General features: G+C 33.3%; 4 protein-coding genes across 8 annotated transcripts; 3 read left to right on the plus strand and 1 right to left on the minus strand.

The window, feature by feature from the left end:
• Positions 1–945: 945 nt before the first annotated feature.
• On the plus strand, positions 946–3,424 carry Bma-cyl-1.2 (Uncharacterized protein; the record flags this gene model as incomplete). The annotated part of the gene is made up of 5 exons (XM_043081981.1): positions 946–1,127; positions 1,408–1,528; positions 1,627–1,764; positions 2,364–2,488; positions 3,421–3,424. The coding sequence occupies 5 exons, from the start codon at positions 946–948 to the stop codon at positions 3,422–3,424; spliced, it is 570 nt and encodes a 189-aa protein (XP_042937915.1).
• A 2,609-nt stretch (positions 3,425–6,033) lies between these two features.
• Bma-cyl-1.1 lies at positions 6,034–8,170 on the plus strand (the record flags this gene model as incomplete). Of its 2 annotated transcripts, XM_043081982.1 has the most annotated exons (8): positions 6,204–6,206; positions 6,308–6,357; positions 6,527–6,626; positions 6,717–6,830; positions 6,921–7,128; positions 7,284–7,404; positions 7,480–7,672; positions 8,066–8,170. In XM_043081982.1, 8 exons carry the CDS (start codon positions 6,204–6,206, stop codon positions 8,168–8,170), a joined length of 894 nt encoding a protein of 297 aa, XP_042937916.1. The 2 variants fall into 2 exon arrangements, with proteins under 2 accessions (XP_001902471.2, XP_042937916.1); XM_001902436.2 differs by lacking the exon at positions 6,308–6,357 and having other exon boundaries at positions 6,034–6,206.
• Positions 8,171–11,342: 3,172 nt separating this feature from the next.
• Bma-mes-2 (SET domain containing protein) lies at positions 11,343–17,011 on the minus strand (the record flags this gene model as incomplete). Of its 2 annotated transcripts, none has more annotated exons than XM_001902435.1 (18): positions 11,343–11,378; positions 11,760–11,864; positions 11,980–12,071; positions 12,236–12,377; positions 12,454–12,542; positions 12,642–12,781; positions 12,897–13,055; positions 13,643–13,722; positions 13,800–14,006; positions 14,317–14,414; positions 14,648–14,793; positions 14,922–14,988; positions 15,196–15,298; positions 15,397–15,495; positions 15,677–15,757; positions 16,276–16,323; positions 16,454–16,606; positions 16,898–17,011. In XM_001902435.1, 18 exons carry the CDS (start codon positions 17,009–17,011, stop codon positions 11,343–11,345), a joined length of 1,959 nt encoding a protein of 652 aa, XP_001902470.1. The 2 variants fall into 2 exon arrangements, with proteins under 2 accessions (XP_001902470.1, XP_042937917.1); XM_043081983.1 differs by having other exon boundaries at positions 14,916–14,988; positions 15,677–15,850.
• A 963-nt stretch (positions 17,012–17,974) lies between these two features.
• Positions 17,975–23,500, plus strand: Bma-csn-1 (G protein pathway suppressor 1, putative; the record flags this gene model as incomplete). Of its 3 annotated transcripts, none has more annotated exons than XM_043081985.1 (14): positions 17,975–18,122; positions 18,203–18,301; positions 18,673–18,767; positions 18,942–19,166; positions 19,288–19,416; positions 19,713–19,800; positions 20,227–20,423; positions 20,669–20,893; positions 21,440–21,595; positions 21,930–22,045; positions 22,154–22,329; positions 22,543–22,590; positions 22,939–23,048; positions 23,303–23,500. In XM_043081985.1, 14 exons carry the CDS (start codon positions 17,975–17,977, stop codon positions 23,498–23,500), a joined length of 2,010 nt encoding a protein of 669 aa, XP_042937919.1. The 3 variants fall into 3 exon arrangements, with proteins under 3 accessions (XP_042937919.1, XP_042937918.1, XP_042937920.1); XM_043081984.1 differs by having other exon boundaries at positions 22,939–23,039; XM_043081986.1 differs by lacking the exons at positions 17,975–18,122; positions 18,203–18,301; positions 18,673–18,767; ... (1 more) ...; positions 19,288–19,416; positions 19,713–19,800 and having other exon boundaries at positions 20,235–20,423.
• Between the last annotated feature and the right edge of the window lie 1,917 nt (positions 23,501–25,417).

The raw sequence follows: 25,417 nt of genomic DNA on the forward strand, positions 1-25,417 counted from the left end.
GAAATCATATAAGACTTTCAGAGTGTGATATGGACTAAAAGATGGCAGGCAATTAGTTTTGACAACGAAGACACTCGATACAGTATCCCTCGTATCCATAGTAACTCTGACACTATCAATTCCAGCTTTTAAAAGTCGCGCCTTCGTCGCGCTGTCTCTATAACAAAGAGTTCGATACTCAGAATGCCCATCGGTTAAGGCAAACGTATCGATCGATTGACTACTGCTTTTTTGTATGGTGTGGTGGTGCTTTTTGTTGTATTGGTTGGCATTTGCTGGTGCTTTTCCTGGGATCTGGGGAGTTACCTGAGATGTTTAGACTCGGGATTACCACCTGGTCTGCTTATTGACCACCCTTGATCATTAAAATAATATCAGTTCATCCCGTTGACGAGATGACAACACACTGCTCTTCCAGCATATTCGGTCTCCCTGTGTCTTCCTTCACTTTTCTTTGTAGTCATGTCTTTTTATTTATTTGAAAAGAAGGGCAGCGATCCGGAAAAGATACTAATTCCGCTTGGATAACTCATATTACTGCGGTGTGATTCTTTTAATTTGTTGTGTTCATTTCTTTTATATTCATTCGAAAAAAGTTTTTCATTTTTCCGGAGTTCTCATTTAAATTGCTTTCCAAAGTAGTTATGAAAGCAGAAAAAACTCACTGATTTGCTTTTATGTACATTTTCTGTTTAAATGAGTGCAACTCGCAAATTAGCCATTCAGGCACTGATTTATTAAATGATACACAGTTCTCATATTCCTTACAGTAGACAGTGTTGGAAGTTTCCATAAATTCAAAACTTATAAATTGTATTGCGTATCGTGCGGTGGGTTTATTTTTTCCGTCTGCTGTCTCATTTCATCCTTGTTTACCTATGCTAACTTGTTCATCCCGAAAGTTTAGGTTTATTTTCCGCAAGTTTCAGTTCTTTATTACAGGTTATGATGAAAAATAGCATGGTAACGCTAGTTTCGAAACTATCTTCAAAAAATCCTGGTGAGCATTCGCAGCGAAAGACCAACTTGTACTCTTATACTAGCGACACAAAAGATATCAAAGAAGAGCAGTTAGCAGTGGATGATGTCGGATCAAAAATAAAGCTAAGCAGTTTTGGACAGAAAAGGTGAACTTCGGTTTAAGCTACGGCAATCATTTAACTTCGAACCATTATATTTCTGCAAAAGATTTCTACCATCAGCTATAATACTAAGCAAAATTCATCAGAAGAATTTCACTGAGATACAAATATTAACAAATATACCCAGAATAAGATCTATCAACAAGACTTTTAATATTCAGTAAGACTATACTTTAATAAGGATATGTCTTAAAAACTATGTTGAATTTTATGAGTTCTGCGCTGCATTTCCGTCTATATGAAAGATTTTTTTTTTTTGTTCCAGGCTTTTCTCATCGATCAATATATCAGCAGATAAATGGCTTCTCACACTAGATGAGCATTCAATGGCTAAGTTAGAGAATCCTCCATCTTTGTGTGATGGATTAGATCGAAAAACTGAATTGGTATGTAATTTGCTGCTGGTAAATTTGGCCATTATGTGGATTAGTACTTAATTTATTCAATTAATATCACTTAGTGGAACTGTTACTTCCTTTTCCAGGATTTGCGTTATCTCGGTTGCGAAATAATTCAGTCAGGGGCAATACTGCTTCGTATACCTCAGGTTGCAGCAGCGACAGCACAAATTCTTTACCAACGATTTTATTACCAGAGGTCGTTTGTTCGACATCATTTCGAAGTATGTTTTGAGTTTTCTCCTAAATTCTAAATTCATTTGTATCAAATAAGGAAAGTTTTTATGTAAGACAACAAAACTATCTTCCCATGCCGGAAATTGCCATTATTTTCTGATAACCAGAGCTTTTTGTTACCAAGGATAAATCCTTACTTCTTAACGCTGAATGCAACTTTGATTGATTAGGCATTATGTACATACTCCAGTTTCTTCTTTGAACAAGATCATTATATCTGCGTTTGTCTCCATTTTTTGTTGTCAGCTTTCTTCATTTAGTTTGTAGCATTGGATCAGTTCAGTTTTAGCTGTTGAAATTATTTAATCTCGAACTGTTATGTTGCTACCAACTGATATGGACCCCATCGAAATGCTTGTTTTTTTTAACAAGACTATACCTGTAGAAGTCTTGTGTAAATTGTTAAAACAGTTACGTTTTGATTAAAGAGGGTAACTTGCATGTTTTTGTAGGTAGATATTTTCGTTTGCTTGATGTAAGACCGAAACAGCATTCTGTTCAAATTAAGTATGATTTATCAGATTTTTTTCATTAATTTCTTTACGATCTGCACTATTTCAATCACAGTAATGATTAAAAAGTTTAGTATACGGTAATGGCATGCCTTTTATTAGCGAGCAAGATTGAGGAGGCGCCACGTCGACCCCGTGATGTCATAAATGTGTTCCATCGATTGGAGCATTTACATGGCAAACGAAATGAATCTAAGAAGTAAGTTCAACTATAATTTATTAAAATATGTATGATTATGCAGGATTTACGCGTTTAAGAGTGGGAGCGATAGGACATGGAATGGACATTATTGACACAAAGAATGGTACTTTTGAGGTTATTTAAAGTTCCCTCAGCTTATTTTTGAAATATGTCGGCTTTTTGATTAGTCGGCAGCAAGTTCGTATTTTTGCTGTTCTGTAGGCATCGTCATGTTTGCACATTCAAATCGTTATTTCATGTGACCTTTACTTCGCTTGTTTTCTCTTTTTTTGTAAAAAAGAAAGAAATAAGTACGAACTGATTTTTATCGATTTGGATGTTCTTTTGCATGCTTATGCAAAATTTCGTTTTTGACGCTTATTTCAGGCGGCAGTTTTTTCGTCGTTCTGAAACTCATATATCTGTAGATATCTGTGTTCTGACGTTGAGACTTTTTGAGCCGTAGCACTGATCAGCTGTGCAACTGAGAGGCATCACTTTTTTAGGCCCATTTAGACAGAAATGTGCGAGCTTGTACTTTAAATATGATTTAGTGTTGTTTATCAGGAGAAAAATTTTTTTCCAAAAAAATTTAGTGCCTGTTCAAAAACAGTATAGGGATATCAGCTGTCAATTAAAGCGAGTCATTTATGATGTGCTGAGAAATCGCTTTCTAGAACTGGTTTCAGTGGTACCCTTTTTTGATGAAATAAAATAACTCAGGGAATTCGGAGTATAGGGTATCACTGAGCAAATAATGGTCATAATCGTACATTAAACAAATACAGTGTATTTTAGTTCATGTCCTAATAATCCAAAAGGGAGGAAGAGGAAAGGGGTTCATCGATTAGTCATACCCATTTTTTGCATTTTTAATAAAAAAGCCGAAATTGACGGTGGGTTACTGTAAAATTGCGAAATATATTTTGTCATATTTTTAATCACTCCAGGTGACACAGAGCTGGCAGAGCGGATACACGTATGGCAGTAAAAATGCGTGTGCCCCCACTCTCTTGTACGGTCACCACATCCATCCATTCTACAGAGATGAATGAAGCACATTTGGAGCTCTCTTCAAGTTGGATTTCGTCTTTTACTGATTCTCTGTGTGTGTTATCAAAGACTACCTATCAATCTGGAGTCGGCAGATATGCACACTCTTTCGATGCTGTCGTTATACGCGTGCATGCAGCTTGCTGCACGTTGCTGTTCTGGTGCACGTTAATGGCACATGGAGTGGACGGTGGTACAAGCAACTGCTGCCTTCCTTATCAAATTATTTTTAGTAAACCATGGTAACAGCTACTGCTTATTTTTGTTTGCAGTCGCGAAATATTTCAATGTTTTCCTTGTAATTCCAAAATTTTCGAACATAATCTACCCATAATTAAGCATTGAATTACGAAGGTTGTGGGCGTGAGTTGCTGGTCGTTTCGTTTGACGATGTAGTATCTTAAAAATGGGGAACTGTTTGCTAGATTTACTTCATTCGGCTTTTCTGGCTTGATGACAGGGTAGCGACATGAATTCTTTCGTGCGTTGCCCGGAAATTAATGAGGTATGTCTTTTGCTTTTCCCAGAAACCTCTTTTATTCCTCTGCTATTTTCATTTCATGTCTGGGAAATTTTGTAGAAGTGTAATTCCTGTATAGATTATTGTTTATACATTCTCATCAGTAAATTCTGGTAATGGTTATCCGCTTATCGAAAACCACAGCAGTCTGTTTATTCCTTCATTCGAAAAGAAAGGTTTGCTTTTCTGTATTCTGTTATTGAATGAATGTTAAGAGTTGGCAGAAAAGTACTGGCGATATTTTTGTTCGTATCTCCTTTATTTGGTTCAGTTACATTTACGTTGCTTCTAATCAAACACTAAAGTGAAGTGTGAAAGATTCCATTTCCTATAGAATCTGATGATATTCATTTGACTATAAAAAAAAAAAAAAAAAATTGGTTGATTTATCGTAGTAGTGTTGGGCTAGAGCGGTTAAATCTTGTATATACGCAGGTAAGTTAATTTAACACCAAATTACGCTACTACATTTGGAAACTACACATTAAAATTTTATTAAATGCTAATTTTGGACGGAAATCATTGCGCATTTATCAATAATAATAATAATCTATCAGTAGTGGTCAGACGGTAAATGTATTCAGATTTTATTAGCTCTCAGGACTGAGAGAACTGATAATCACACCTACTACTGTAAGATCGGCAGGAAAGGTGTTTTGTGGTCTCGTAATTCAGTCTTGTGATCATGATTCTTGTATTACCTTTCACATTATTAAATTTCATTTGAAGGTTATTATTATGCATGTTGCTTATAAATACATCTTTTAATTTGAAATATTGTTTTAATGGTTTAAAAGTATGAGTGTTCTGGCTGTTTGTTTCGTATAGATTTTATTGTGCAGCATTTGTGATTGTTGATTTTATTAAACAGTGGGGGTAAGGATGAAATTAGCATTTAGCGTATACTTTAGTTCACTGACTTACAAATTTGGAATCATAATTATTTAGTCTCAATGATTGGTGGTATGACAGAATTATGTTGAAGGTCATTTTTTTATGTAAAAGTATGGTTTTTATCAGTCTTTATTGCGAGTTTGCTTCTTTAGTAGCAAAAATATAACTTGCTAGTCAAACTGAGCTAGTTTAATAGCGTTTCTTGTACGGTCTATCCTGAATGTCGCACACTTTGCAGATTTTCTGCAAATTTTCTTTCATCTTTCCTATCGTATCTTTTAGAACAGTGATAAAATTTGATTTGAGATATGTATGAATCCTGTCTAACATGTTAAGTTTTTCTTCATTGGATGAAATTGTTCTCATATAATCGTTTTTCGTTTTTATTAATTGTTTTGCTTTAGAATTGATGTTCATTCTTTTTGGATCATAAATCACACTCTGTCAAAGTCGCTCTGCACAGAAGTTTCCAATGTCATTCATTTTTTTTTTTTTTTTAATGAAGTGATCAAGAACTGGAAATGTATGAAGCATTTTTATCATTAATAAGATGGGATTGGTGGTTGATATGTAGCTTGTATAAAACTTTGCACCTTGTAACGGTGTGAAGATAATTGTGATTTATTTCTATATATATATATATATATATATATATTGTAAGTTTGTTTTTGCATGTGCAAGTCATTTCTAGTTTGATTATGTCGTGTTTATTTGTTTGTTTTTTTTTAATTCTGCCAACTCTTGACAGTACAGAAAGCAAATATTGTGGTTGTATTCCAAAACTGCAGATGTGCACTAATCTACCATAATTATATAGAAATCAGTGGTTTACTAAAGATTATTTGAGAGGAAGGAGAAGGTCAGTTGCTTGTTTATGTTGTCCAGTTTTCAGAATCATACCGAAAGGATGTGTGGTGTCTTTAACTTTGCTATTAATATAGTGTAGGCATCACTGACGATGCTTACAGATGCTCAAATCGAACTTAGATTCGTAGGAACATATAACAGTAAGGTCAACATATAATTTCTTTTCATGGGTATTCAATAGGCGTTGGAGCCAATATTTGGTTAACTGCTTGTTTGTAGATATGTTCCAATGCTTCTGGATCGAAGCTACGTAGATTTGAAGAATCAAGTGATAAAAGCGGAAAGAAAGCTGTTAAATGCGCTTGGTTTTGTAGTACACGTCAATCATCCACATAAGCTTATATATGCATATCTTCATGCGCTAGGCGCTACTGGCAATCACGAACTCATGCAAAAAGCATGGTAAATATTATGTCACAGTTGTTTTGCTTAACATTAAGAAATAGACATTGTGCTTTTACGAACTGTTGCGTGGTATGATCAGCTCCAGATTTTTTTTTAAGGAACGTTACAAATTTGCAATGTACTGGAAACCAACCTTAATGTGTTATAGGTGAGCAGTTCCTATATAATTAAAAACGGCTAGTTTTAAAAATCTGATTCCTTCTCTAAGAGAACTATTCCCCAAACTAATTTTGCTGTTTATGTTTTTAAACTTCTAACTTTCGGAATATTTACGATACACTTTTCATATTGATCTTACGTCAGATTGTTAGTTTTAGGAGTTATATGAATGATGGGTTACGCACAGATATATTTCTCAGGTATCGGCCGGAAACAATTGCATGCTCTTGCATTCATCTTGCAGCAAGAACTATATCGGTAAGTGTGTTAGGTCTAATTTATCTTCATGTTTTTTTTTTTTTTTTTTTCATTTTCTTGAATCTCATTTTGGGATTTCGAAATTTCCAGGAACCCTTGCCGCTTCCGCACGAACCCTTCCCTTGGTTTGAAGCATTTGATGCAAGTGATAGGGATGTACAGACGATCTCAGTTTTGCTTCTGCAGGTTTATGCTCGAATACGAGTAAGTAATAGCTTTATTTGTATATCTTTAATTAAAAGTGATTTCCTACATTTTTTGGTATATTGGAGTTTACTGCAGACACAATTTCAGGCGCCAAACTGGACAAGGTTGAATGATACACTGAACAAGCTACGAATCGGTCTGAGTAACGCATTTGCAAAGGCTCAACAGACGGAGAACGTAGCAAATAAAGAAGTCGAACGAGCGAAAGCCATTTTGGAGAAAAGACGTCGCGAAATCGCCAGCAAAGCTGCTGAAATGGAGCGACAAAATGGTGCTAAAAGTAAAGCTAGAGAAGGTTAGTGCAAATTATTTGCTTCTTTATATAAATTTTTCTTTTGAGCATATTGTATAGCAGTTGTTAGATCTGAAGACTTCCCTTCTGCGCGACCTGTGTTTTTTATTGTGTTTGATTGGAATTTTTCACATTCCAAGTTTATCATAGTATTTTAGGTAGTGGAAAGGAAAAAGAAGTTCAGCGTGATAGGGAAAAAGAAAATGATCACTACAATGCTAAGCAGACATCGTCTTCAGCCTCACGTTCACGCTCAAGATCACCAATCGAACCCAAGAAGTGAGTTATTTTTTATTAAGGAAATTATTCTCAGAAAATTAAATACACGAAAGACTATCAGTTTTTAATTTTCAGATTTCGCTCCTCACCTATATATTATCACCATCGGGCTGAATCAACGGAACATGATCGATCATCAAAGCGTAACCATCATCATTCAAGACATCAGAGAGATGAAAGACGACGAGCAAGAGAAGAACGGCGAGCGGAAAAAGATCGACGTCATCGGACCAGAAGTCGAGATGGTCGACGTAAAGTTACTGAAAAGGTTGTTTGACGTTGCTTTTGATTTGCGCTGGATACATGCTTTAGTTTTTAAAAGCTTTTAATGTAATTTTTAACCTTTCATATGTTTTTGATAACTTTCGATGTGCCTAAGTTAACCATATTTTTTTAAAGGATGATCTAGGTTATTGCTGAAATAATTCTGGGCTTGACGAAGGAACATGGAAGGACGCTAAAATGCTAATTAGACATCATTCTCATAAAATTTTTATGTAGTAAATCATTTAGATTTTTTAGTAAAATTTCACTTCGTCTGCCATGACGTAAACTTTACGTCATGATACTAGTTCTCGAGGAATATGATACAGCTCATAATGTTCTTTTTTCAGATTTCTTTTGTGTTGTGAGTGTAATTCTTCGATGTTTCATTTTTCAGGACAGAGTGAGCAATCAGCGTGAACGTGAAAAAGATGTTTATTTGGCCCTAGGGAAGAGAAGACGGAGTAGTGAAAGCCCTTCGCCTGTTAAAGTGCGGCGTTAGGGACGATTAAATGTACATAATTATGGAGTAATCGTCTTGCGTGACATCCGCTGAATAAAGAACCTCACTATGTTCGTTTTCAGTTTTAGAACTTGAACCAAAAACAGGAATAGATATGTTTAAGGATTTTTAAATTTTTTCAGTTCAAATGAAGTTGATGTAGTCAGGTCCCACTCCGAGATGACAGTTTTAATTTACCAGTATTTGTTCTCATACTTCCCTTCTCCTTACATTCATTTTTTATTGTGAACACTAATTCCTTATCTATAAAATTTTTTTCAAGCACTCTAACATGAAAGAACATACTTAACTTTGGTTTTTGAAGTAACTTTAAATTCTTGAATTTTTACCTCAGACTCGATCGTATAAATTGCTCGTTTTGCTTGAATAGAACTGAAAATATATTTGTCTTTCGGGTAAATGATTGTAATGTTTTTTGTCCCTTTGTATATAACACGTTGATTCTCAAGTGACTTTTGATCATTTGTTTATTATTGTTGTGCTCGTAATTTTCTCATGTCCATAAATTTGATTTTAATTTATTTGGCTCGCTACGTCAATACTGTGAAATTATGTTTTCTTCATAGTGAATTCGTAATTCAAAGTTGGAGAGTCAATTGAGGAGCATGAAAACTGCTGATGAATTCATTTAAAAATGTATTTGTGCCGAGGCACAAGGCATTGACTAAGATTTTGTGAAAGTTGCGCTGATTTCATTTAAGTGGACTAATTATATGAGGCTTTCGATTAGCGCTGTATAGTTCGAGTCCGAAGTGTGATCAGCGGAAAGGTCGGGGAGTTCCAAAATTTTCATGATAGCGGTAGTGGTGGATGCGTAGATGAAATTTGATAAACACCTCTGATTGGGATATCGGGAAATTGGACTAAGGATTACAAAAACTTGGAAAGATAAGTGCTTCATTACTTACATTGTTACAGTTACAATTTAGGGCATAGCACTGTACAATGTTGTGGGATTCAAGGTTCGAGCCATTTAAGAATACAAGAAAGTATGCAGTAAATTTTAAATAACTTGCAGGATTTTATGTTTTGGTAAAATAGGTAAACAGGAAAGATTAATTGAAAACTTTTCCAATCTTCGTTAAATACCAAAAGTCTTTCATTATCAATATCAAGCTGATGTCTCGTAGAATTCGCAACAAGAGTACTGCCACTAGTGGTTGCTAATAAAATTTGCGAAATTTTGTCCTTTGTTAAATGCAAAAGCAGTTAGATAAGATTAATTTCAATTATAGAATCACATAATCAATGTAATGCATGAAAACGACATTTTTTAAATGATTCAATTCTTTCTATCTGAAATGAGTTCTACACAAAATGGTTAGCCTCTGAATAAAATTTATAGCATCCATGTTATTTTCTAAATCTTGAATTCTCATGAAAAAATGAAAAAAGCCGACAATACGAGTTGAAAATGACCATATATTCAACAAGCAGCAATATTTTGAATAAGTTCTTTAGAATCGTATACTTTTACAAAGTCTAAAACATAGGGACAACATTTTTTGACTACTAAGTTCTTCTACCATAAAGAATGTTGCTAATTCAACTGAAAAACTACTTTGTAACTTTTAGCCTATTATTTTCCCTATCTATTCACAATAAAAGTATGTTAAGTTTTATTTCAGTCTCAATAAGTTTCTAATCAGTAACATATAATCATCTCAGTCAACGAATAATTTCATTTTAGCTTTTATTTTTTAAATTGCAATGTCAGCACTTGTATCATCTACTGCTTTTTAAATCCTCTTATCTTGTTTTTACAAAAGGAAAATCAAGATACCTCTCAAGATCTGAAGAAAAGAAATTGTATACAGCAGAACTATATAAAAGACGATCTATAAAAATAAAACTACGAATGATTTGAGGTATATTGTTGAAGAAATTAGGTATTTAGAAAACTTGATGAGACAATATCTGTGATGTACACATTCTTTTGTCGATAACATTAGATGAGAGAGTCAAGATAAGCAGCCTACAACATATGTGTATAACCTTCATTGGTGCTTTTTAGTGTTGCTTCAAATGCAAGAAACAGGTCAGGTTTAACATTCTCATTACCCTCATAAATTCAACAACTTTTCAATAGTCCTTCTGAAAGTTACTATTTCTATTTCAGCATCACACTGTTCCAGTGAATCTCAAAAATAGTTCCTAGCATATGCTAAAAATGAAGACGGATTTTCCCCAGCAATTTTTTAAACTTTACATATATCTTGAATAAAGTGCTACGGCGAATCATAGAATTTTTGCTTGAAATTATTGAATAACGATATATTAGTGAAATAGCTGCTTCGAAATTCGTCAATGAAATAGTGACGACAAATTTTTTGAAGGGAAATCGATATCCACTGTTACGAAGCCATCCACTTTCTAAATTATTGAATTTACATCTCAGCAAGAACATTATTGAATTTACACCTCATATTATTTGTAATTAATTCCCTGCCTCCCATTTATCACCTATTCACCACAGTCACAGAGTGACCCTATTAGCAAACGCTGCAAATAATCTCTAAATTATCAAGCTTTCAAACTCGCGCCTATAGATATCGTGTACTTTTGGAGGGTAATTTAATAGTTGCAACTATTTAGCTCATTTTTAATTATTTTTTCTAACCTTAGTACGACCAATCAAGTTTGCTGTGCATCATACACGAAAACAGATGGAATTTATCATATTGAAGATTAGGCCTAAAAAATCTGAACAACTTGAGCAGAAGATAAAACCAAACCAATTAATAAAGTGGACTGTCTTGATATGAACTGATTACTTCACCGCAGTCACAAAATCAACACTAAATTCATTGAAAAATTATTCCCATCTTGAACTTGTTTTCACAACTGATTAATGTCATGCATGAAATAACAAAAATTCATCCTGACAGTTAAAAAATCATCCCTTAAAATATTGACTTTCAGATATTCATCAAATGATAAGTCTACTACGTCATTGAGATTGGTTTGACGTAATTTCAAAAAAAAAAAAATGTCATTGATCACTAGGTACAATATCACAGAGCAACAAGCTTTCAGGAATATTAGGAACATACACAAAAAAGATAAGTAGCAAAGACGATTTTTCAAATGAAAAGCAAATGAAATATCTTATATAGTACACAAGAAATTATAGGCAGCTACACTTCGACTTTCAGGGCTTCGGACGTTCTTTCGAAACAAATTTCACCTGAAAGGAAACATCATGGATCACGTCCTTCTCATCTTTTTTAATTAACGTTACTGATTAGCTATCCCAATCACTCTTGACATAAAATTGGCATATAGGCTACACAAAATATCGTAGAAAGTTTCTTGAAGAAAAAGTATAGTCTGCTAAACCAGTGAAGCTGGTTTGACGAAATTTCAAAAAAAAAAAGTGTCATTGATTATTAGCTACAATACCATAGAGCAGCAAGTTTCCAGGAATATTAGAGACATGAACAATTATCACTACCAAATGGACAAGCGCTTCATAATGTTGTAAAGGTAGCTAATAAAGCACCAACTTTGGTAGGACAAGAAATGCATGAACTCTCAATCATCTTTCTACTTGAGCTTTAAACTTTACCTGCTGGTAAGAGTTGTAGGAATAATCAAAAAAGAGCTCTTCTCCAGCTACAATTGGCCTTCGTGCAAAAATACCAATACGGTGATCTCCATTAACCATGAATACCTAAAAATTAGTAGCACGGATTACAATTTTTTAAACAATTTATTCAAAACTTGAGAACCTCCATTTTCTTGTATCAACTGTTTGAAAAACAATCCTTAAACACAAAATAGCTTACTTTTGCCATGCAATTTGGATCCTTCGAATGATTTGCAAACCGAATAACGTTACCCTTTCTGGTAGCATCTACCACCATTTCATCATTTAAACCTAATAAAATTCAACAATATGATCGGGAGGGATTTCACTCATTTGAACAACTTTTAGACATGCAAAATTCCATTAAATCCAGGTTAAAAATTAATCATTGTTTTCAAATGATACAAAAGATAACTGCATTCTGATCCCTTACTGTATGTACCATAAAAACATACCAAAAAGATAACTGCATTTTAATTTGTCGTATATTTTGCCTCTCCTTTCACTTTCATCATGACTTATAACTTCACCACAGTATTCTGATATGAAGTCGTTTTTTTCAATGTCTTCTTCTGCAAAACAACCCCAACCAGCAACCTGAAAAACAGCAAATTCTTACATGTAGGAACACCATATTATGAATTTAAAAGTAATGAAGATACTGGGCACGCACCTGTGAAGGAGCAATAACTAATTTCTTCTGTAAACCACGCTGCATGGCTACATTTTTGCATGTTGCAACATTAGGGTCATCCAGAATATCTGCAAAAGTCACCCAAAGCAAGCTAAAAACTTTGTGCAATGTAAAAATCAGTAAAACCATCAATATTTTTAATAAGGAACAAAATCCCAACAACTAACCACATTTGCATGATTTACAAACGTCCGGATCACACTCCCAATTAGCATAGAAGCACTGGCACTGTTTTGTTCGGCATAAACCTGGTGCGCAACGGCAGCCAGGGAATCTGTATTTACATTGTTCACCACACCGACAAAACCTAGAATCACCCAACTTCAGACAATCAGTGAAAGAGAGAGTAAGAATCCCTTGACTAACTGAATTACACTAATAATGACATTTGCAAATTTCCGTTAACTTGAAGATATACTAACTTTGTACATAGATTATCGACACTAACGCATGAACAGTTGTTTTCTGCCGAACAAGGTCCAATGTGAGAACACGGCTCATAAACGTGGGTATTACCAACTTTACCTTCCGTTTTTGCCCATTTAACAGCACGAAATGTACGATGCTGATCTTTCATATTTCTGAAGATGATTTTGCTACAAGAAAATTAACATTTCGAATTATAATACTTTAAAATGTTATAAGATTTTAATGTGCATTTTAAGAAGTTATAATATTTTAAACACATTTTTCGGTCGTTCACATATGCCAGAAGCTAACAATAGCCGATGAGAGATTCATCCCTATCGAGGAGACCATGAAAAATATTGAACTTTACATGACACATGAATATTGATCATGCATAGAAAAGCAAAATATACTCATAATAACAAGGCAATAAAATATAAGAACACTCTATATAAGAGTGTTCTTATAACAAAATATAAGAATATTAATCTCCCCTATTTTAATGTCTTCTGTTACTGCTTTCTATTTATTACTTTCTACATCCCAGATGTGTTATGCGCCCCTCACGTTTTCCGCATATAAAAACACCTAACTTTACATTCAAATAGCACTTTCATCCGCCAGCTCGTGCTGCTTTATTTTTTAACTGAAATGTAAAATCAAAAGGCACTGAATAGAAAACAATAACGGTTTGATAAAAATCTTAAAAAATAAGAAACATTATTTCCTAATGCAATCAGTTCAAATAAAAAAAAAATACTTTTTCTTTTTCGGTGGTGAATTTGGTGAAACGTCAGCTCTCGGTGATATTGGAGCTGTGCGAAAAGAATATGCATACAACTGCAATGTGAAGCAATTTGCATTAGAAATACTTAGTTGCTTTGCAAGAGTTTATTCTGACTAAAGACTAAAAGTACCTCTCGGCAAGATTTCGATGGTGCATTTCCTACAACCAAATTTAGAACTTCAGATAATTTACAGAAATCATTTTTGTATGTACGGCGCAAAGCAATGAACATTGATTCTTGTTGTGCTGTCCAGTTGATGTCCTCAGTCTTTATATTTAATATGGCATTTATCGTTTTCGCATCTGGTGGAGAAGCACAGCGGCGTTTCGCTTCCTCCTAAAAGGATTTTTGAAAAGTAAATCTTACTACCATATTAAAAAGTCCTGCGAACCAATTCATCTCATTCTTTTTGTTGAGTTTCAAATTTTTAAAATGAAAAATTTCAAGAAATTTCAACTGATTCACCTAAATACACAAATGAAAATAGTTGCACTATAAATGCTTTCATTCAGCTACCTTCGGATGAAATCTTCTTTCCAACTTAAATCGAATTATTTAGCTAATATGGAATTCTGCACAACTTGTAAATAATGAGAAAGATTTGATATGAAGCAAATTCAAAAGTTCCGAGAAAGTAAATACTTACCATTTCTTTCGTCAAATGCCTAAAACACTGCAGTCCACAAGGTTCAACACTTGTTACTCCACGACGTCGCCGGACTTCCGTCTCTGTTGCATTGACGCCTAGGGATCATCTTGCTGATAATGCAATCAAAATCACAAAATACTTGAAAATTTCGCAAAGCGAAACAATACTCAGTAACAAAACAGATGTTTTGAAAAGTTATGAGAACAAAAACAAGATTACTGGAATTTCCTTCTTAAACAGTGAAAGGAACAGTGAAGGTCTCTTAATCCTGATAAAGCATACAGTCAGCTGAATTTTTTGCTGTTACAAATGATTTACAAAAATGCACCATGGATAAGACAATCGTAAGTGAGACAACGGCTACACAAAAGAAGTTGAAATGAATGAAGTGCTTTTGTATCCAGGAATTCTGACTGATTACTATCTTCGATGAATAAATCCGATGGACCAAAGCGCCGTTTTAGGTCTTCGAACCTAAATAAAAAGGGACTGTACCCATGACATATAAGACATAGTAAATCATAGTAAAGCGATAAGCAGCCTAAAAGTATTTAAAGCAAGAATTGTTGAAAATCATCATTCGGATAGGAATATACAGAAACGGAAGCTGTTGAACTGAAGCTTTATTCGGAAATTGTTCGTAAACCGCTCTATATATCATTTGATCGGCTGAAATTCAAACCATACATATAAAGCTGCATTAGTGTATGAATTATTTCTTATATTATTTTTTATCTCTTTACAAGTACACAAGAAAAAAAAATACGTATATAGGAATGGGATCACATTCAGATATATAGTATACGAGTGCAAAATTCTGCAACAGACAACCACTGGAGAGACAATCTATTTAAAAGCAAGTCTCTTTAAACATACCAATACCAACATCTGAATACTTATCAAACAGTTTTTTTAAAACTTGATAGAGTATGTGATCGTTGATAAATGAACCACAACCAACTTTGGTACCATGTATACCCTTCAATAACACGTTATCAATAAAAAAATTATCAGAAACAGTTGTCTAAAAGCATATTTCAATATTTCATATTTTTTTCATATTTTCAATATACTCACTTCTTGGAAAGTTTTCAACAGTTCTTCACCAAAACCAATATCATCGTCTTCGTGATCACCCAAAAAAGGAATGTGTGAAAGCGTACGTTCATCCTCACACTTAAACATAAGAATGATTACCATAAGAACCAAACTTTCATTTTATTATGGATTTCAGAAAATGAAACTTTAATGTCTTTATATTTAAACAAATTTAATTAAACTAAAATTGAGAACTGAGACCAATGTCAAGATACTTCCGCAAAACAAAAGTAAGAAAAATTATCAAACAAAAACGAACCAGGATATTGCATTCGGTGAGTGTCCAGTACTGCATTCGGGGTGTGCTCGTAACAGCTTCAATACATTTTGAAGGACATTTCTGTAAGATTGTATTCATTGCTGATCGCAGTGTGAAATATGTTGGTTGTTCTGGCATTGGTTTCAGATTTAAAGGCTTCACTCTGCTTACTGTCTACAAATAATTTCCATCAGTATGAAGAAATTTAATATGGTTTTTGCTTATATCACCTATCAGGTTTGCAATTAACTTTGGTGCCTATCAGTATATTAGCAACTATCAAAAAATGAATATCAATGCGCTTCATTTCCAGATTATTGCAAATAAGAATGCAAATATGACAATGGAGAAATTATTGAAAAATATTTGATTACCAAAATATCATGATGTCGTTTTGGTGAAGAAACGCTAATCACAAACTCTCTCACCATCTTTCGCAATTTTTATTACGCTCTTCACCCTTCGCTAATAATTTTTATCTAGTGTTAAGTCCATAAAAAAAAGACATAAGAAAAAATACAACATAATGTATCCTTAAAAAGCTACAAAAAATATGGAAGACCAATACTGCTTTAAATGATTTAGTGATAAAAACTTACTATATATTTTTTGCGTGGTTCTTCTTGCAGCATTTTGTGATACAGTTTCTGAAATTATAAATGAGAAATTTTAATTTACAATCTTTATAGTCAGTAAGGGATGCTTTAAAAATTTTGCAAAATTCTAAACTGGAAATGATGCTCAATTATTTTGAATAATAGGAACAGCAATACATACAAGACCTTCGGCATCAATCATATTTCTGTACCGACTCATAACATCCTCATAAATTCGAGTCACATCATCACGTAGATATTTGGGAAGGGGAGCATCCTCATCTTCCTTCCATCCCCTGAATGACTTTTCTTCGCCAGAGTCTTCATTTTCAACCTGTAATATAAAAAAAGATGTTGTGTAAAATTCCAGTGAGAATGGCTCGTATTAACTTCACAAGTGATTATCAATAAAAACCAATTTTCATCTTCATCTTACATTCTTTCGGAAGAGCCTGATCTAGACTGACCATTTTCTTCACAGAAAATACAACGAGAGGACAAGACTTCACAAAAACAATTAAAAGACTTTATTCTTTCAAAAATAAAGTAGCATTGATGAGACTTTGACAAATCCACTGATTTCTTATGCTTATGCTAATGAATGAAATGAAATTTCATGACGGACATCTTCCTTTAATTGATCCTTTTTAAAGCATCGTCGTTTTGCTCCACGGCTTACTTGTCCATCATTTTTGATTCCCCTTTTGCCAATATTACAACTGTTGTTGGGAGTATCCATACCACATTTGTCACTGAAAAGTTCAAGTTACCTTTTCTTCCATTCTTACTTGACTAGTTTTCAGTGGTCAAATATAAAAGACAGTTAATAACATTAACTGCTATCATTCCCTTATCTTAAAAATACGGTAAATTTAACCTCGACGACAAAATGTGTTCTAATTTAACAAATATCTGATGAATGATTGAATAAGAGATCAATCAAGACACGACCTGAAGTTCTCCGGTATTCTACCTGCCGATCGGCTAATCCCTTCGCAACTTCAAAATCCCATTACAGCTAACTAAATATTTATTTCACTTCCGCTCTTTCTCTAATTTTCATCCATCTTTTCTTCTGCCCTTAAAATATTAGCAAGATTTCCTTTTTCCTTCTCACCATCTCTTCACCTAATTTTCTCACCTCTTATCATCTAAACTCACCCTCACTTACTCCATACTTCTTTCTTCTAATACCGAAATCCGTTGTCCGACGATAAGTTGTTAATGTATTTCATTCAGAGGTCACATGCATATGCTACTAGGAATACAAAGAGACTTGGTTTTGGTCAGGTAGTGTGCTACCAACAATTCTAGTACATTCTAGTAGAGGGGAGCGGTTCAGGTTCATTGGTGATCACGGTGACTTCTTCCTATCTCTGACTGGATATGTCACACTTGACCTGTGACACATCATTATGTATAATATCAGTTTTCTACTCAAAAATTCTAATGTTATTATTTGTTCGAAATGGATATCACGTCCCTTTAATTCTTTATTAAAAGCACTGCGAATATAGCGTAAAGATGGCAAGTTAACATTAACTTTTCTCATAATGTTATTCAAATAGAATATCAAAGTGATGGAATGAATTCCTGTCTTCATTGCTTATAGTATAGCGTTTTCTTTCCTCTTGATGCATTTGTTTTTCAAATTCTTTTTAATTCAGAAAATAAATTTGTTGCAAGTAGAAAGCTAGAAACAATGTCTGCGCCAGATCCTGACGAAGCGATGGATGCCCATGTAGAAGAACCTATCGACGATAACGATTTTGATCTAAATAATGCAAATGAAGTTGATGACGAATTTGTTAGTCAGCCCATAGTTTCACCTCTACTTCCCGGGGAAAATGGTGAGTTTAAACTTGCTACGTTTTGTTAATCCTCAGTTGCTCTGTATGTAGAACTTAGATATTCATTCTAATGCATTTAGGTAGTGCCCTCCAGAAAATGCCTTTTGTACCGACTGTTGTGCAGAACGTTGTTAATTCCGTACCGTTCGATCTGGAAGCAATTCGAAACAATTATACAGGTAATTCCTGTGAATCATTCCAACCTCACATATTTTATTTGAATAATATTAAGTTTTTGTAAGCTTTTTTATTGTTATAAATTGGAGTATAAAAAATAAGTACATATCTGCATATTCGGCAACTTAGCCTAACCTTTTTATATGTTTTGTGTAATATTTTCATTTAGTGCCCATTGTTCATAGCTTATAATAATCAAATGTTATCTTTTCTCAAATTGTTCTTTTCCTTCAGTTGTGGACATCACAGTAAGATTTAAAGCGCATCTACAATGTTTTTACTTTACTCTGATGAATATACTATGATAGAGATAGCTTTCGAACTGTTAATTGAATTTATATCAAAAAAGTGTTTCAGCAGTAAATTATTCTAGGTTATGGGTTGATTAATCGTTTGTTGTTCATAGCCGATAATTGTCCTCCACTGCAAAAAGATTCATTGATTATGCTTATCAATTACATTGTTGAGGTAGCGTTTACTTTTACTTTAATTCCATTGTTGTTCTAAATTTGCATTTGTGTAAAAAAATTACAAGATGTAAATGTAAAATCAATAATTCTGTTTGAGTAATTGAATAGAGAAGTTATATTGCTTGCTTGAGAAACTTAAAATTATGAAAGTTTTATTATTTTAGTTTTGCAGCATACTTCAAATGTGCAAGTGTATCTAGCAGCTCATCATCGTTTAAATGCGTTACGTTCGGCATCCGTCGAATCACACTCAGCTGGTGTTTCCGCAGATATGAATATTGTTGATGATTTACCTCGTGTGAATTCACAGTGGATGGATGCAACTACAGCAAAATCACAGGCTCGCTTGGATATTCTTGCAGCTGAATTTAAAAGGCAGAAGGAGGAAGGTGTTAAAGTGCGTACTGAAATAAAAATTTCGTGGTTCTAAGTATTATTATATTTCATTTTAGTATATATACAGTTTAATTTGTATTTGTTTGAAAATTGGAAATTGGTATACAAAGAATTAAATTCAGGAGTCTACGAGGCGTACTATGCATGATCTTTTTGAGCAACAGATTACCATGGGGCAACTGCAAGAAGCTGCTAAGCTGTATAGTCGTGGGATACGAGAATACTGCACTTCACCAAAACATATCATCGAGGTTTTTCTTAAGCTTTTATTTCATTCTCTTGACTCTATGCTTAGTTTGTTGGACATTTATGATTGTTCAGTACTGCATATTTCCTTGCTGGTGATATCACTAGCTGGAATCATTTCTTTTCTTTATTCACAATGTTGTTAACTTTGAATCCTTTCGAGAAATAGTTGTGGCTTTCATTTCTTTCATTTATGTTGGATTTATTCTATCATGAGAATTTGATTTATTGAGACCACTTTTGCAAACTTTTTTTTGGGGGGATTTCTCAGTTAAAGTTTTTTTCGACACTTCTGTTACAGATGCTGATGAGTTGGATAGAAGTGACTATATATCTTAATCAGTGGCATCGAGTGGAACCTCTCCTCACACAAGTTGAGAGAGCTTTGAGTATGTATTTCAAATATTGATTTATTTTTTTAAAGTAAATGCAGATGATTTTGTACGATGATGTCTACATGCTGATCTATTTGTGTTGTTTTTCAAAGTTTATTTTTCCTATTTTGCACGTGTTTCATATCCAGTTTTAAGCATAATTTTATTGTATATACATGCACTTCATGTAGAACTTTAGAGAACTGAGCTTTTTGCTTAAAAAATTAATGTGCATTCATTCAGTTGAATTTTTGCTTAATTTTGTGTCCAAAAACTGCCTCAGTTCGGGGCAGATTTATTATTCATATGAGCAAGACCTTTGTTTTTTTCCATATTTCTTTTTGTTTTGTCAAATCCTTTGATGCGTTTATGTAGTTTATAGGGTATAATAAATTAAAAAGCTTTCCAGAAATTAGCTAATCCAGTTACTTATTTTTGCAGTTGAAGCAATGGAAGTGGAAAATGTGGCGGCGACATCAACAAGTCGGCCTGGTCGTCTGGCAGCAAATTCGACTTATGCAGCTACTAGGAACATGAAAGAAATAATTGATACTGCAAAAGCCAAAATTGGGGCAGTTGCTGCCCTAAATTATCTTAACATGAGAAATTATAGACTAGTGGCCGAGAAGTGTTTAAAGGTATCTTTAAAGTTTACATGATATAATTAAAGCATGAATTATCCAGATATGAATAATTGTAATCTAGGGATGTGATTCTCATGTAATAACAATCGTGCATAATGAAGCGTTCGCGGACTTCACTGTATTGTATTGGAATTTATCTTTAAGGAAAAACTATGTTAGGACTGCTGGACAGTTTGTTGCCTGAAAATAGTAATGTGCTTTGGAACAATTGGAAAACTATTTAAGAATTATCCTTTCAGATTGAATTTGATTATTTTGATTATCCAGCTTTGTTGGCGAGTAAAGATGTTGTCATGTTCGGCACCATTTGTGCATTAGCAACTTTTAGTCGATCAGAACTGAAAGAAAAAGTTCTTGGGAGCTTAATATTCTGGAAATTCCTCGAAGCGGAGCCAAGACTTATTGAATTGTTACAAAAGTTTGTCAAAAGTCAATTTGGAATCTGCTTTGATATTTTGGAAGAAGTATGCCCTTCATTAATTAATGAATTTTGTGTCAACTTACGCTTTTTCTGTCTTCCTTGTTTGTAGAATGTTATATGGGGCTTCTACTTGCAGTGGCTGAAGTAATGAAATTATAGAATATTAGAGAGAAAAGAAGACTGAAAACAACCAATATTTTCTTAGTGTGATTTCTAATCACATAATGGAAACAATTATATGGAAAGGCAAATTTAATAAATTAACAGGCAAAGAACTATCCTTTTTTGGTCGTCGCAAAACACAGAAAAAACTTTTTTCTTTGCTACAGCCTAGAACTGCTTAGACATTTGTAGAATGAGTTTCTCAGAAGACAACCAATGAACTGAACGGAATCCGTATTAAATATATACTCAGTAGGATATTCAATTTCTACGAACATTAAATATCGAAGATTGTTCAGAATAGTTTATTTTTTCCCTTTTACACAACTTTGTAATTTTCGGACTGTTGGGTATTCACTGTATGTGCAAGGGAGCATTCGTATTGATTTCTTAGTTTATTGTTCATTTAAAGGAAGTTTTTTTTCAGATTCGTGATCAACTTCTTTTAAATATGCATCTTTGGTCACATGTAAGGGAGCTGTATTATTTGATTCGGCGACGAGCTATTGTACAGTATTTTACACCGTATGCAGTTGCTGATATGGACAAAATGGCTGTTACATTTCGTGTTCATGTTAACGAGGTAATCATTTCAGTCATTTTTCATCGAGAAATTTTCAAATATTATGTATGGTTTTGTTTAAAAAAGTTGTTGCTCTTTTTTAATATATTTGTGGATCTTTTTGATTTTATAACAATAATTTTCAAGTAAGCAAATGCAAAATCTTTTATCTTGTGTGCTTGAATCATTACACTTGGATATGTAAAACTTTTTTATATGATGTATCGAGTATCGAGCTTTTTTTGAGTTGATATCTTTATCAGTCATTTAGAGAAATAATGTAGAAAGCTACTTTTTTAAAATTACTTTGGGATATTACTATCACTTCTAAAAAGATTTTGATTTAATATTGCAGCTGGAAAATGAGCTTGTTAAATTAATTATGAAAGATGAAATATCTGCAAGGATCGATTCATCTTGTAAAAAATTGTATGCAAAAATCGAGAACCAAGTTACTACTACTTACAATGAGTACATTTTTAATTTCATGTTAACGACAGTATTTGGACTTTTTTGTGAATTTTCTGTATTTGAATATGCATCTTCAGATTAAACGATTCCAATATGATCATTTTTAAGGCTTATAGAAGTTAGTAACACGATGCACCACAACATTTTGGATATCTTACTGCGGGCTGCGCTTCATCAGGCACAAATAATAGTTGGACAAACGGAACATAGTGCACGTAATAGACGTCGTCCTCTTCAGGGATCTCCCGCAACCGATGAATTCTCGGAACGTAAAATATGTGCTGGTCAGCTCATATATGTGCTTTTTTTGTTTCATATCATTAGACATGTTATTTCTGATGTTGAAAATTTGTCTGGGTACAAACTTTTTGCGTATATTATTTTTAACAAATAATCAATTCAGGCTCTTTATTTCAATAAATTATTCGGTTCTGGAAAATTTTTACATAGTTTTTGGACAATTTTTGGAATACCTTTAGCAAATATCAGAGTTTTAGGTAGCGCAAGTGATAGTGCAGCAATCTGCTCAACAAGTCAGTTACCAGGTTTGTTATGCTAAGTTTCTGTTAGTGTTTTTTTTTTTTTTTTTTTTTTTTTTTTTTTGCATGGGAAAGCATTATTGAGAATTGAATGTGTAAAGTGTAAACTATCCTTACGTCACGTGCTTTGGTGATCTAAAATTAATCACATTTAGCTTTTCGGAGCTTTTTATTTCCAGTAATTTTAAAAGATGACTATTAAGTGGAACATATTCATACTAAGAAGTTGATCCTTTCGTTTCTTATTTTGACCACATTATGTATGAATGACACTTTCGTGCACTCCTGACGAGGCAGTTTTAAATTCTCCTAGTAGATTAAAATTAGGTTTTGTTTTCAAACACGATATTTTAGGACCTGCTAAAAGTTTGATGTCACGTATTTTTGGTTCTGCTCGAGTCACTTTCAGCCCAACCAATTCATCACAAGCTGCGGAAGCAGACAGTTCAGATGAAGTACCAAAGGTTGTTACATTAAGATAGGATAAGATAATACTTCATTTTATATTGCTGTTGTCGGTAACATTTGATTTGCAGCGACATTCAGATGATCAAAAACCTCCTTTATTTCTGAAAGATACTGTTTCTGATGTTGATTGTTGTGATAGAGTCGATGAATTGTTTTTTTTTTTCTTTTTTTTAGTGTTAACTTTTTATTTTTCATTAGTTGATATTGGTAATCATTTTTCTGATTTGGTTTTAATTGTATTCTATTTTAGGCTAGTCCACTGAGAAGGGAGAACATGGAAATTGCACCTGCTGTTGAAAAACCACTTTCTGAGACATCATCTTCAATAATTGTCGCTAATGCGAATTCTCAGGAAGTAATCATGCAGCGACATTCAGGTGATCAACCTCCTTCATTTCTGAAAGATGCTGTTTCTGATGTTGATGGTTGTGATAGAGTCGATGAATAATTTCTTTTTTGTGTCAACTTTTTTCTTCATTTTGTCGTTTTATTTAGTAATGGATATCGTACTTTTTATGTGAAATAAATAGCATAAGGAAAGAAACCATATTTGGAGGAGCGATTAGGATGAAGTTTGCTAGCAAGTCGATTGAAAATACTCTTTGTATATTGTTATTGTTAGACCGGACATCACTGGTGGTTATTGTATTCTGGAATTGTGACCTTATTTCACGATTTTTTGGTTTAAGAAATTTGTATAATTAAACATACTTGAGTATAATATTAACACTATCATAATATTCTGCACTGTTTTAGTGAGCTCTCTTCGCCACTTTTAGCCTTTGAACTATCAGATCGAGGCAGCCTAATTACTTTTTAAAGTAATATTTTTTTCTTATTTGTATTGCGTTCCTTAACTCTGCCTCGAGAAGCGAAAATTAGATGAAAAATAGGCTTGTTCCGCATTTGGTTTTTTTAGGTACTAGAGAATTTGCAAAAGAAATCAGCGTGTGATATCACTATTTTTTTTTTTCTTTTGTTAAGTCCTAAAAGCACGAATATTCGATGTACAAGGTGAAGCAAAAATGCAGATGCGAAAGACGTGAATTTGTTGTCTGCGTCCCTTCAAACTGATAAAAATAAGTGAGAGTGTGCTTTCGGCAGTGAACTGTCATTGCATTTTAATATAGGACATTTGAAGATGAATAAAAATATGAAATTTTTACTGAAATATGAAGATAACCATCTCATTCTCAATAGGGTTCAGACCTGATTTTATTTTGAAACTGATCTTATTCAACTTCTGATCACTTCGGAGATCAAGTGAAGAGCTGTTTTTGTAAGAATTACTGAATCACCAGAAAAATTAATCATTTGTTGCTCGTCGTGGGAATAATAATAATAATTATTATAATAATACTAATAATGAATACTGTCGACTTGCATATGCCTATAAGCATGTTTAGGTTGTCACGGTGATGGAAGCGGAGGACAGATGTCTTGGTTTATGGGTATCACTGCCTCTGAAATCTGCTTCAATATCAGTGAAACAACACAGAGCAACAGATTAATATGGATATATTGGTTGCTCTTTCTCTTCACCAAGCATGTCATCATGGAAAAGCAATCCGACGCATATGTTTCAATAAACTGGCTTATTATATTACTAAGATCCTTTCATTTTTCTTATTTTTTTTTAATCTTTTTGAAAAGTTCAAAAGTTTTTTATGGAAAGTTTATTTGCGATATGTTTTGAATGAGGAAACAATTTCCAAAACAAAATTATGACTGAGCTAGTGCAAGATTCGTGAAACGCGTAAACATAATTTTCGCCAATATTTTATAATGAATGGAATTATTATAAGTGAAACAGATTGTCATAAATTCCTCTCTAATGTGGCTGTCTCTAAACGATTAAAAATCCCTCAGTAATGATCAAAAGGATTTTCGGTTCATTTTTTTTTTTTTTTTGTTCACCAAACATGAAAATGAATTAGAGCCTTGGCGAAGAGGAAATGCTGAATAGTTCTTTATCGCTGTATTTAATATGGAATTTATTAGCATTTAACAAGAAATAATATCTTCTGCACTTACTTATATAAAATGTTAATTACACTCACATTTAAATAAAAAGCGAAAATAGTGACGGAATTACTAATTTCCTTTCTTATTCACACCCAGCTTCCTGTTTTCTTAAAAATACTTTATTAAATTTTCCAATTATATAAGTTGATTTTTCACTTAAAGTTTTATAGTGTGAAAGGAAGAAATCACTTCAAAAAAGTTTTTTACTTTCTAATATTTATAATAACTTAATTTTGGTGCAGATTCTGCTAATTAGCTCATTAAAAAAATAACTTAATTTTGATGCGGAAAGCTTTAACTAATTAGCTCATCAGGAAATTTCCTTAAATTCATTTTTTGC

The sequence above is a fragment of the Brugia malayi genome (genome assembly GCF_000002995.4).
Source record: "Brugia malayi strain FR3 genome assembly, contig: Bm_v4_Chr4_scaffold_001, whole genome shotgun sequence".
Lineage (NCBI taxonomy): Eukaryota > Metazoa > Nematoda > Chromadorea > Rhabditida > Onchocercidae > Brugia > Brugia malayi.